At 35.2% G+C, this 14,733-nt stretch overlaps 1 protein-coding gene across 1 annotated transcript; it reads left to right on the top strand.

Annotated features, from left to right (window-relative positions):
* Positions 1 to 503: 503 nt before the first annotated feature.
* LOC105681689 (lachesin-like) lies at positions 504 to 13,947 on the top strand (the record flags this gene model as incomplete). The annotated part of the gene is made up of 4 exons (XM_024371762.1): positions 504 to 524; positions 669 to 855; positions 3,607 to 3,738; positions 13,828 to 13,947. Coding segments are annotated over exons 1-4 (460 nt in total), but the record flags the coding sequence as incomplete, so codon positions are not given.
* Positions 13,948 to 14,733: the final 786 nt, after the last annotated feature.

The raw sequence follows: 14,733 nt of genomic DNA, 5'->3' as shown, positions 1-14,733 counted from the left end.
GATGGACGTGTTGCTGGGAATGATACACAGATTGGAGCATTTGCAAATTCTTCGATCATTAGATTCACAGTAGTAGGTGGCGGAAAAAGATGTTAATTGATTAGGGAAATTTTGCTGAAGGTGAAAGCTAACTGCCTCTGTCTGCCGTCATCCAGAGATAACGATTGACCGAGATTGGTTCGTGCGATTACTTACAAATAATAGAGTCACGAAGCACGTGGGTCTTCAAGACATACTTATTCTCAGAATATGTTCTCTACAACTTGTTAGTCATTTGAACCTCAGCTACGGAAGGCATCCGTTGCCAACCTGAAATGGAATTTAACAGACCCGACGGATTTATGATTATATTATTCCGCTGCAACATTCTTTTTAGATCGAAAGCAAGTTAAAGATTTGGAAGAAAGAGTTGCCTCCAAAATCTTGACTGACGAATTTCTTCTAAATGTAAAAGTTCTTTATTGTCCCAAAAGTAAAACGAATGAATCTCAATTATAAGAACCATGGCACTGACAGCTTCACTTGTAATTAATCTAATTATAAAATGTTGACATAATGCAGTGGCCAATAATAATATTTAAATGTTACCTTAAATACGATTTTGTATGATAACGTTGGTATAACGACTGTTACAATTTTAATGAAAATTTTAATTGTTCTATTTTTAGAACGGTTACATGGAAGTGGTAATACCACCGGATATAATGGACGATAAGTCTGCCGAGGGTATGGTAACTCACGAAGGTGGTGAAATAAGATTGAAATGTGTTGCAACTGGCTCACCGCAGCCTACTGTCACGTGGAAACGAGAAGATGGCAGGAACATTATTCTTCGCGAAGATGGACAGAAACAATGTAAGATATTTTGGATAAATTAATCATTTTAGTGTTCGAAATTATAAATTAAAGGCGTACGTTTATAGTAGTGAGTAATGTAACTTGAAAGTAATGTAATAATTTGGTTAGTACTTGACATATTAATAAAAAAGATTAAGTTCTCAAGACACTTTTAAAAAATGTATTATACCAACTACCAAAGTTGCAGAAAACATGCTATACATGTGACGCGAGTGTCGACATTCGAATTATATTCTCTTACTTTTACCTCAAAAATATTTGATATTTACTACCAAGCAAATTGAAGAGGATATCATATATGAAAGATGTCACTTCTTTAAATAAAAAGTTCGTTCTCATCAAAATTTCTGGTAATTTATTACATACCTGTGTACAAAGTGGATTACTTTGTAATACAACTAGAAAGTAACTTTCTTTAGTAATGATTTACGTAATAAATTACATAAAAAGTAAAAAGAAGATTATATTTTAAATCATATTCTAAGAATAACTGTATTTTAAACGTGATTTCAAAAGAATTTTGACTTTAAAAATTCGTCAAAAGTACATACGTACTACTTCGACACGATCTAGGCTAATTATGTTTATACATCTTGACAATAGCGGTATTCAAAGAGTGCGTCAAATCTTTTTATAGTATTTGTCTTTTGATGTATTAAAAATATCATTAGAGATATTCTTCTTATTATCGCAAATATGTATAGTTCTGCTCATTGCATCGACAAGTGAACGGATTTTAAGCTTCCTATTCTTTTACATTTTCAATATTTCCAGAGTTAATTGTTTTCAGTAGAAGAAATATTAATTGCTGCCACTTTTGAGAGAAATTATTTAAAAGTGTATCCAGTTTATCTCGAACCGCTCAAATATATCGGGGAAAAAATGAATAACACAAAAATCGAATGACATCGAAAGGGATATGCTATTATATTCTTGTGTATTTACTTTGTATGTATTGTCTTAACATGAAATCTCTTGCGTGTTAAAATATTTCAATGGATGTTTCCATTTTTTGTTACATAATCATGCAGCTGACGTTCAGACATCTCTAAAATACTAGAAACTTGTGTCTTTCGCACCATCCGCTATCGTAATATAAACTTTCAAATTCGACAGAGCAATACAAAGTACGCGAAAAGTGACTGACCAAAAAAGAACTGAATGTTTTGACGACATTAAGAAACTGCAGCCTTGTATTTCAGCAATATCATACCAGTAATAAACAATTTTGAGAAATATCTTTATATATGTAGTATCGTGGACGAAAAGCCTAAGAGATATCGGGCGAACCATGAACAATGTCGCGAGAGCCGAGGCGCCGTCGGGGCCATCAATGTGTCATCGGTCTTTTCAAGTGCATAGTTTCGTAGAAAAGACCTACGTGACCCTAGCTACGAGCGTCTGCAGAACACGTGTGCAGTGGGCCTAGCAAAAGACAAGAGAATGCCACAACGGCCAGAGAGAGGAGTCGAGAAGCAGCGTGGGAGTCGAGAAGCAGCGAGTCGAGAGCAGAGTTTGCGAGTGGCGTTGCCGAGAGAGTGTTGATTGCATTTTGTGAAAGTCGAGTCGTTACCTAATTATTTAGTTGTGCTGTTTTCTGTACGTTTGGTGTGAATAGTTCAGGTTGAACAACAATCGTCTTTTTCTGTCCAATTAACATCTGTATCATCCATTCCTTTGTAAACATATTATATCACGATATTACATATATTCCTGTGGCGTGCATTGGATAACGCTAGTCCCGGTGACACATTAAATTTCGAAGTCCATACGACTGATTCTACAGAAGCGGGAATTATTTGACAGCGATTTCGCTTGCACAGTTGTTCATTTAATTTGTGAATTGTAAGAGACCTCAAGTATGTCAGAGGACATAGTGATATTGCTACAAAAGCGATTAGACAAATAGAGAGCTACATGTGATTTTATCGTATTTTTTTAACCCTTTCGCTTTGGCAATCCAGTCCGCCAAAGTACTGTCACTGAACGGAAACGCGCGCCAGAAATACGCGCAGTGTACGTGGTTACTATATATATGTTTTCCTAAGTCTTAAATAATAATAATTCTTGCAAGAACCGTATATGAAATATCGTTTCACTGTCAATGGATTTAATAGATTTTTTAGCATAAAACAGTATATGATTTTGATGTTGCTTCAACAATGAGTAACTTTAAGAAGTGATTAATCCAATATATCAATAAAATCAAGAGAAAATGTTCTGCCGATAACGAAAAAATATATTATTGACTACAGATAGCATTTGTATATGCATCATTTTTGTCAAATTTTCTTCAAATCTTCAAAACGCAACTTTGGACAACACGAGAACTAGATATTAAGTTTTTAATGCTTTTAATATTCCTATTTTATTTACTTTTGCTAAAATACATTAAACATATTTCAATACTAAACTAAAGATCTTTAAACTTAAAAATGACTTTTGCTTATTCCCATGTTACAAACAATTGGCCTTAATAATTATCGATCAATACTCTCTTATTCATAAGCACATCAGCATATTCAATCCATACAAATTCACGTAAAATGTTACTACTTCCTGCCTTTCGCTATATATATCTTAATAAATTGTATCATACTAAATCTTAATAAATATGTGTCTTAATAAAAAGAAGTTACTTTTTACGTAAACCAAACCTAATTCTATTATTAAGTGCGTAAGCAGATAAGATGAAGATTAAATAGAGGCAAAGCTAAAAAATAACGACTATATATTTTCATGTTTCAGCGTTAAAAACTTATGTGGGTGAAACGCTAGAATTGACTGGAGTTCTTCGACAAGAAATGGGCACTTATCTTTGCATAGCCAGCAACAATGTGCCTCCGACAGTCAGCAAACGTTACTCTGTACAAGTTCACTGTATGTATTATTAATCGCTTATCATAGAGTTATTATATAAATATATTTGCAATTATCATTATTATATATTATGCAAGATGAATCAGAACACGTAGAAAATATAGCAGAGGTTGATTCTGGATACTGAAATAAGAAGAAAAGTGCATATAATATAATATGCCTAATATGACCTTACGTTCCGCTTATAACTTATTTTGCGATGCTAAACATTACACAGATGAACGATTTCTTGGAAAATAGATAAATCGTGCTGGCCTTATTTTCGGACCAATACGCTCTTCGGATCTGAATCCGTTCGATTTGAGGTGGTGTGTCGTGGTAGATGCGTAAGGAATACTCAGATGTTTTAACGAACAATTGTTTATTAAGAACGAATTAACAGTCAGAGTCAACAAATAACAATTAACAGATACGATTAACAAATAACTGGTACAATTAACAAGTAACAATAGACACCAAGAGTTCACCCGACGCTATGCATTGCTATGCAATGATACTGAGGAGTTATACATTTAACGGCGTAAGACAGACTGACTGCCCTTTTGTTCCAGATCGAACGGATTTTTCCCTTCGTTGTCCATCGATATCCCCCACTAGCGTGCATTCATTAGATGTGCCGCCGCGGCTGGCACATGTATGCTTTTTCGAGAATTCGGCGGAATGAGCGTGAAGATATCGATGGTACATTGGGCACGTTGGTGTTGCGCTTTGACGGCGTCGCGCTTTGTATCCAGAGCCATTAGAAAGTTCCGTGGCCCGTGCCGCCACAGATTATTAAATACGGGACGTTTAAAATCTTTTACTTATAAAACGTTAATTGATATGACGATCAAAGTTTTCGACAAATCCGTGTAAGCTGTTCGAACAAGGTTGACGATCTATAGTTTCCGTAGAAATTGGAACTGGTCGATTCGAGTAATTTCTCTAAAGATAGGTAAGAAAGCACTGTAACACAAAGCAAGCGTCTACTCGAAAACATTTATACGAACTTTCCTTCTTATTTTAATGCGCTGAATCATCTCCTGCTTGCCTGGAAGCCGTACTTTCCACATGCCTCGAACTCTATCATATTGCACACACAACTTCCAAGCATAGTTGGCAATTCTTGGATTTTCCATATTTATTTCATTGAAAAGTTCATATAATATCCTTTTAATTAATCATGACGAACACATTGCACCTCTGAAAATTTTCGCCTATAGTTGTAGTATAGTAGCTAAGTACAAAATAGGGACATCGTAGTTTTAAGGACATCGGTGCCAACTGGCTTGTGCTACTCAATTTTAGAATAATATGTGATAGATATCAAGACCTAATGACAAGAAGTTACATGTAATTGTTTAAAGTAAGGCTAGCAAGTGATTCATGATTGCATTGCCTTAAGATATGGAAACATTGTCTCTAAAAGAGTTGGCCGCGAAATGGAGAAAACAAGGATATCTTCTGATAACAAGAAGTATATATGAAAAGTAGCATGAGGCTTATGTCGGAATTTCGAGAAGGAGCCTAAGTAATTGCGAGCAGTATATTGTAGCTGTCCACAAAAATTTCTAACGTACATATTAATAATATGCTTGTGTGTAAGACGCTACATACATACAAAGTGACCTATTAGATGGTATTATTTGTTGTTACGCCACGGGGCTTACCACAGGCTGTATTTTCTAACCGTCGCTCGCGGTCCTACAGTGTTGCAGCAAGATCGTCTTATCTGCCCGACGGAACGTATAGAATGTATCGACGAGCGTGTAACGTCAATTCACATCAGAGACCAGGCCACACACCACGGACAGGATGGCACCCAGATGTCTGCATATCCTTGGTGTGCACCCTCAATAGTCTTAAGTACCCACCAGGGGCCTTGGCATTTTCATAGTTAAGGTAGGGGTCTTGGCATTTTCATAGTTAAGGTCCTTCGGACCAAGCGAGTATTTCCTGTCTTAGATTTCCCTTTACGTTTATTGTCTACCACGTGTTAGCTTAGAAAGTTGGTTTTCTTCACATTTGGTATGTTCCGTTAGCAACTTTTTCGCGAGGGCGGCTAAAACTCTTCCTGGTCCACCAACCGTCTTATTATCCAATCGGAGACGGTGTCTACTGCCTTCACTTCCTTAACCAAAATTGTCATCAACAAATCCGATAGTCCCATGTCCTTAGACACACCTAACCCTAGCTTTCCTCAGACACAGTATCGTCAGTAAAACTTCACTTATTCTGTATCCTTAGAATAGTCAACATATCTACACCGGTCTCTACCCTTATAAGTCGTGTACTTAACGTATCGTTGTAACTAAGTCTTACATAACGTGGTTGGAGTGAATTGTGATTTATGTTAATTCAGTGTGTTACATTGTGATTGCTGAATTCACAATAAAGTTTAATTAAAACAAAGTTAATAGTTGTGTTACGACTCAGCTATATTTTATTTTCATCAACCAACCCTAAAAATTACGTGACAAGCGCATAGTTGTCGCCAAGCAGCGAATTATAGAAACGTCGATTTTTGTCCGTTACGTTTTCCACACAAAAAGGCGGCATACGTGATCATAGGCGCGAACGGTGGCGTGACCCGAACATAGTAGGGGGCGTCTTCCAAAGAAGACAAAGAAATGATCGAAAGGCAATCAGTTCCTTCTGACGAGTCAAACGTAATACATCGAGAGGTCTGACGATTAAAATTAAAAACGCATAATTTAACGGATTCATTGAGAGATATCGTAAAGTGGAGTCAACTTTCTGTATTCATTGTTAAACAATTGTGGCGTGTTCATCATATTATTGTCAAATATATTATTGTATGTTAACCTGTTAATTCATTGAACCACCTCTGTTATCTTAATCGAAACAGGGGAACGACTGTTTCGCGGCGTCGATTGACAGAATCGTAGCGAGAATTTACATCTCTCGCTGACGCGTTTTCCTCGCGACCGCGTCTCTTCGCGAACGGTCGCAACATTTGTAGTTATTACTTTATTTGTAGTTACGTGAAGGAATTGAGCACAAAATTGCGTTATACGAAGAAGCACACACAACGATGGGAAGAATCTCTTTCAAAGTCATTTTTTAAGAAAGTTAAAGATATTATCTATAGGTCAAGGTCCTTTCTATATTTTTCTACAGCGCACAAAAAAATTCAACAATTTTAACAACATACCCTTTCAATTATTTAATATCTGCGTTTGAATGCTAAGCGATAACAGAAAATACATGCTTTTGCACTTATGTGACGATTCCTAATGTTAGTTGCTCAAAAAGATTGCTGTTTGTTTCACTGTGTTATTGAAATCGCTCAGTAATGTTTCATACGTGCTTTCTGTTTCAACATTATACCGAATTTTTACTGTTTGTGGACGACTTCAAGGTTTACAAAATCGTAACATTTAAACCCGATATTCTAAATGTACAATCGGACTTTAATAAATTAGATGATTGGTATATGGAATTTATCATTGACAAGTGTCATATCGTATGTTTCTCTAGAAACAGAAACTCTTTCAATTTCTCCTACACACTAGTTAGGCAGAACACAGGTTATCCCAAAAATTTCTTTCGTTTTATAAGGAAATGTAGAGGATAGTTAGTACGTGAGGTTTAACCCCTTCGCTTCGGCAGTCCAGTCCGCCTAAGTGCTCTCCCTGTACGGAGGCGCGTGCCACAAATGCGCACAGTGGCGTGATTGCTGCATAAATGTTTTCCTAAGTCTTAAATAACAAATGTGCTGAATAAAACAGTAATAAGACAATCTTTGCTCCAATATGATAAGTATGATTTACATCTTTAATATGAAAAGGCTTCTGCCGGTAACGAAAAAATATATTATTGACTACAGATGGCACTGGTGTATGCCTGATACATGGGGTACCGATCGTCGCGTGGTCGTCGCCTATAAGCGGCATCCGTACCCACAGGTCATCTAACCGGCGCCGCCTATAAGCGACACCCGAAGCGAAAGGGTTAAAGGACGAGATTGCTCGTTGTTGAAACCTTCGAATATATTTAACATAATAAATTAATGTACAGCCTGTATACGTGAGTCGTTAGTACAAAGTATGAGTCGCAAAATAAAATCGCGGATAAATATTCGTTAATGCTCGTCGCGTAACTCGGTAGATACTCGAAGATACTCGGAGATACTGTAGATACTGTTAGATATTCGGTATGTACTCGGAGATACTCTGTGTCGCTCGCGATCGCGTCGTCCTTTGACACCTGCGCCGCTACAGAAATAATAGATGCACAACATTTTTTCTTTTATATTGTATTATTGAATTATGTATGATCAATTTTATAGTAATAGAACAACAATAATAATATGAAATAAAAAATGTTGTGCATCTGTTATTTCCTTATAAAACGAAAGAAACTTTTGGGACAACTTGATATATCATCGGTTTCCTTTTCATATGTTGCAACTAATCAGAAATCCTTATGCTTTTCTCTACCTCTATTACTTCCTCATTCGGCCTGTACTCAAACACGTATCTATCATTTGGGCTCGCCGTACTGCCAAACACAGACTACAGTTCAGGAGAATACAGCATAAACTGCGGAGAATTCAGTTCCGTTTTATCGCATACAGGATATGGGCCTGTAAGTCGAGCCTGGACCCTGATGCGGACCTTGGGCATTACCTCACTTGAAATCCGAAAAACTCCTGCAAACCTCTATTTTCTTTCGCAAGGTTATTCACGAACAAATATCATCAGTCCCATCCTTTTTTTAACTTGTCAATTTTAATGCAACAACACGTCCCTCTAGAACACCAAATGGTCTTTAGGCTATCGTCCTACTCGTTTCTCTTCAATATTGTGGAGCCCTTTTCCATATAAATATGTACTCTTGCTAACTCCTATAACGACAAAATTAATTCTTTCGCGGAAGATGTAAGTACGCAGAAAACGTCGCTCTATAATGCACTACTTGAAAACGATGTGTGGCTGCTCTGCGTTAAATTTGTCTGTTTCATTAAAGCTTAGCTTTCGTTCATTTCCTTTCATTATTGTGCTGTTTTCTTTCTCCTTATTGTTACTTGTTTATTCTGCACTTTTTTGTTACTGCTTTATATGCGTCTACGACTTTATATACAATATTCTCCGTGTCAAAGTGGATATTTAATCAGTTTAATAAAATAAATTAAATGATTAATGCATATATAGTTGCAATTTTTTCTTTTAGGTTCTCCGAATTTTTCTCCTTTAAAATCTGTTTTGAGATCTCTAAGAAACAAACTGTACGATACTAATAGGCAAACTGTACTTAAAAGAAACTTGGACATAAAATGAGTCACTGAATATATTAACAAATATCTCTGTTACTCGTCTAACATACTAATTAAACATTAGTTATCATAAAAATTTAAGCACAGGTCGTGATGATAGGTTCTTGAATATGTCCGATAACAAGGATATAATTTATATCGATGAAATTGGCATTAATGTTGAAATATAACTACGCTAATAGTAATTTTTATAACAAAACTTTTTTTCCAAGTACCAATTTGATTGTAGTAATTACTTTCTTTTTACTTTCATTGGTTAGATCGTCTGTCTTCTTTAGTTATGCGAACATTGTGATGATAATAACGATTATTCCAAAGATGTACTAATTTGTTCATTTTATATGTCGTTAGGTGAAAACTACATTTGTAATAATACGTTCTACAATGTTTATTTCGATTTACAGTATAAGAGGGATTTTAAAATACGATGTATATAATTTCATTAACTTTTTCTACCTTTTCCTCTGCGTAGTTGTTCGATTTGATAGTAAGCTGCTCATGTAATAATGAAAAAAAATATTTCTGAAGGTTAGTTTTATACGGAATTTCAAGGTTGTCAGTGTTTATTTAAACAATATTTTTTATCTCATTGCTTTGTATCTAACGTCAAGACGAATTCGTCCGCTTTGTATATTATAACCTTGAAATGACCTTAGACTAAAAAATGCTGATTCTACCAATGGAAGCATCAGTATGTGAAATTTATTTGAATTAGAGTAAACATTCAAAGTAGTGGCAATAACGTAGGCATTTAGCATTCTATAAAGCTTCGAACTATTTTGTTGATACAATAAGCTACATAATATCTGATTATTTTTTCTTTCATGTTCTTTGAAATGATTGATTTTGTGCGCTAAACATCATCTCAGTTTTTATTAACTAACCAGGGTATTGATTCGTTACATTCAATCCACTGGTTTGAGTATTTATGGTTAGAAATTCTGTTGCTGCGTGTAAAGAATTTTCGAAACAGCGGTCACGCTGATATCACATTTGACAAACGAATTTCCTACAAAAACGTAACGTATATCGTTCCGTTCCATGTAATGAAAATTTAGAAACAAAAATTTATTCAAATACAATTATCATAATATGACGAAGAATTTCGCACTCAACGTTGACACTCCAGAGTCTCTGCTTGTCTCCTTGCCATCACTACTGGCAACTGTCTTCACTAATGTACATTTCTTTGATTTATATCATATTATATAGGATATTTGAGGTTTTTATAAACAAAGCTCGAGGACATGTACAGAAAATTAAAATGATAAAATTGACGTCTCTGAGTTAGTAGAGGTATAAGAAAATATATTATAGGATCATTATTCAGAAATATGGAAATTAGAATTTGCAGTGATTTCTTTCCTATAGGATAAATTTATTGATAGATGGATTTATTTATAGTAGATTAAACATGAAACGATGGTTATTTAACGTAAACATAATATAGTAATGTGATATAACTATGACAACTTTCTCTCGACTCAACTCTCTCAACTCAACTCTCGACACGCAACTAGACTCTCAATTAACGACTTCCCATAAATCCGTCTTTCTCCCTTAAGCATCCCATTGCTGTCTTCTCATACCCTCACCACGTACGTCTTCTACCGCGTAATTATTTGACTAAAGGACCGACGACACGTTCGTGGGCTGCTTGACCCATTGAAATGTCCCGATCCTTTCGGCCTGTCGGCACTTCGGTTTTCTCGCAACATTGTTTATAGTTCACCCGATATTTCTTAGACGATCTTTGCACGATACTGCAATATGTATATGTGATTATTTAGGGGCAACATTTTTATACAAAAACTGTGTTCTGTTGCGCGCGTCCGTATCCATTTACCGATACACTACACTTGTTAATCGCTAGATTAATAGTGATTGAGAAAGTGGACTAGTCTCGAATCGATTAACTAACCGCAAAAGGCGTACGAAATATACAGCTAAAACGATGTCGTGAAGCTTCCAAAAGGACTGGACCGTTGGAACGAAACTACAGAAGCACGAAAAAAACGATTCATAAATCTGACACAAGTGTCCAAGCATCAAACGGCTTTGATCTTTTCTGTGCGAGGGTTGAAACGATCGTGGATTCCCTTCAAATGATAAGAAACGTGAGTGTCTCAGAAACTCGAGCGATTCTGACTAACTTCTTCGTGCGAAAACTAGAGCGATCCAGCCTCGTTAACGGTTGATGCTAATTCCAACAATTAGAAAAGGAATCAAATGGTACAGAAAACTTGGCATTTCATTCTTTCTGGGAATTTCTGTTGTAAATGCTTTGACGGTTTACAAAATTGCAACAAGAAAAAATATAAATATTGGAATATTTAGAATTATTAGTTGCCAAATTATTAGGGTTGTCTGAAAATGCAAAAAATCCTTGTCTTCGACGGAGTCAGTATAATATCGCCGTTCGGAAAAATGATTCCGGAAGAAGCATTAGACGCGCATGCAAACTATGTTATGCAAATAAAAGATGTCGAATGGACCGAACAAAGGCACGAAAGGATTTGAAGAAAACAACTTATTGTCCAAATTGTCCCGACCAACCTCAGCTATGTATAGAATGCTTTAAAGTTTTACATTCTAAATAATTTTTTTAATAAACCATTTTCGTATTTTTATTTTATAACAATTCAACAGTTTTATTATTATGGAATATCTTTTCAAATACCTACGATGATTCTTAGCAAGTAGTCAAATAAGCGACACCCGAATATAGGTTACGCGGCCTGACCAGAAACTTTGCTGACACCCGAATACGGGTGTCCTGGCGGTCAACGTGTTAAGGACATAACTTGCTCTACGCCTCTTATGCGCCGCCTCTTTCGGACCCTCCTTAGGGGTGGCTTGTCTCCGGCAGTCCGGGTCCTTACCCGAACTATGTCCTAGATCATAGCAGGCCGTAGCTATCGGAGGGAGCAGATTACTCTCAGGAGTAGTCAGCTATGGTCGGCGAACACCTGCGGTCACCTGCGATCGGGCCGGATCCCGATCTCGCTCCGGGGCATCCCTTTCCTAAAAAAGAGCATTACTTGCTCGCAGAAAGAGACCATTGTATTTCACGGCCTCTCGCTCTGCAGCATCGCGGCTTGCAGCTTGGCAGCTAACACCTGTGCAGAGGAGCATGGCGCCCTGACACCGTGCAGCCCCGCATAGTGGTCACGATTGCGATTGTAGTGATCAAGATACATACAAGTTTAGTTTTTACTCTTATTTGTACCTAAAGTCATTGAATCGAAGAAGTTGGACCATGTAATATTATGTCATCAACGGATACTTACTCATACATAATACAGATATTATTCAAACATACATTTGCGTCTTTTTTTTGTAGTAGCCTTTTTGTAGTAGCTTTTTGCTGTAGAAACAGAAAAATGAAGAGGCTTTAATATGGAACATTTTTTATCCAGACTCTGTCTTAAAAAGATATTTCATAAAATAAAAATATATTTCAGTTTTGCTATTCCTTGAATACTACAGACTTTAAATGCACTCGTAAAAGGAAATCGACGAATCAGGAGATGTCGACAGTCATTCAACGAAGACCAAAACATATAAAGAACTTAAAACAAAGAATATTAAATGATTAGAGAAGCATTATGTTAGAATTGGAAGATAAGCTTTACATCGATACACGCAACGATGAGCTTATGCGGTTAGTTAGGCAGTACGAAAGGTATGAATAAAAAGAAAGAAAAAGGAACAGCGAAGAATACATAGACACTGCACTATATTATACCAGGCTATATGTGTAGATTATTATGCAGCTATAGTCGAGAGATAGGCGGCGAGCAAGTTCACACCATCAAATCAAATCAATCGAAGAAAAGTCGAGAGACATGTTAAATCAAGATAACAAGATAGCACGGTACAATCTATGCATTTACGCACAGACGTCGGTGGAATATTTGAATTGCCAACGTATTATAAAAGAAACCTTGAGAAAAGTAAGAATCGAATTTGGAAACAGATCGTATTATTGTCTAGTGCAAAATTTTGAAAACATCCTATGAAGATTGTACAAAAGTATTGTAATTCTTTGCGTAATATAATAGAAGTGCAAAAAGTGTAATTGTTATTGATTTTACCTTATCGTCTAATAATGAAACATTAAAGGAGTTTCGTTTTTCATATTACTTAATTTTTTATCCTCTATTTTGAGAGCAATAAAACTGAAGAACATTTTTAAAACGAAGTCTGATAAAAAAATATTCCACATAAAAGTCTTTTCTTCTTTCCCGTGGAATAAGAATCTGTAAAGAAAAAATATGATTTCCATTTAGAAAACGAAAATCTTGAAGACACCTGACAAATAGCAAATAAATAGAATAGTTGTATCCCCCCTCCGAAACTGTGAAAGTTTTCAAATAAATACTCCGTATAAACTAATAAGAAGGCGGTCCTAAAAAAATACTATAATAAACTTTAATAATATATATAATATTGCATTGTCTTGGTTGAATCATTTTAGGAAACTTGTTATCGCCAAATTTCAGATGTTTATGCGTTTATTAAAAATTGAAAGATGCAAAAGTGTATAGAATTCACATAATCTGTAAATTAATAACATAATAAATATATAAAATATCCAAAGTGATAATATCTAGTGACTAGCGAGTGAAACAAGCCTCTATTGAGGTTGCATTTGTTTGGACGTATTTGTAAAAATAAGAATTTGCAATTTAGGTTACACTACATACAATTGCATTTAGATAATAAAATATATCCAAGTGATATTTCTTCTTCGTATTCCCGTCGCTCTTATATATGTGGGTATAATTACAAAACTATTTTTGTTTCAGTTCCACCTGTTATAAAAGTAACAAATCAACTAGTAGCAGCACCGGTCGAGAGTGACGTTGTTCTTCAATGCCAGGTAGAAGCTTCGCCACAAGCGTTAAATACTTGGCACCAAAATACTGGTAATGAACATTTATCACAATTAAATATTTCAAATATATAAACAGCTTTTGATATTAATGATCGCCGACGAATTATTATTTGCAAAAAGACATATTGATCTTACTTATCCATTTCGATAGCTATTGTGCAATGCGTGCTTGTATACGTATAATATGTACCTCGTTTCAATATTGAAAGTACTTGGAGAACGATTTATTTCAAACTAAATCGATTCTTTTCTTGTAATGTAATATCAGAGACTAAAGAGAAATCTAAAAGATTATCTTATACCCAATTTTCTAACGAAAATGTTTTTGGACATTGAAAAAAGGTATTTGAAATTCATTTTGTGACTTATCAATTTATGACGATTTACTTGAAATTTGATACTGGAATCAACTACCTACGAATGTACTAAATTTTACGCTATCAACTTTTTAATCAATTTTATGAATAATACATCTATCGACCGCATCACCATGATCATTTTGGTTTTTTAAGTAAATCAGTTACGACGCGATAGCAATTTCTAAACAAAACTCATAAAAATTTAATATATAAGTAGTACGATAAAAAGTAAAAATAAAGGTTAAATTAAATTAAATTAAAAAGAATTAAAAGAATATAATACTTTTTCAAAATTATAAGTATTAGGTTGTCCGAAAAGTGTCTTTCTTTTACAGACATGTCTTTTACAACGACGCATCTTTATATATACAAACATGAAACCTAATCTGTCGAATGTTGTGATCTTTATTTTGATAGAACAAAATGAATCATACGTAATTCGATAAAATAATATAAAA

This window comes from Bombus impatiens, unplaced genomic scaffold (assembly GCF_000188095.3).
Source record: "Bombus impatiens unplaced genomic scaffold, BIMP_2.2 scf_1675, whole genome shotgun sequence".
NCBI lineage: Eukaryota > Metazoa > Arthropoda > Insecta > Hymenoptera > Apidae > Bombus > Bombus impatiens.
This window is presented reverse-complemented; position numbering and strand designations above follow the sequence as displayed.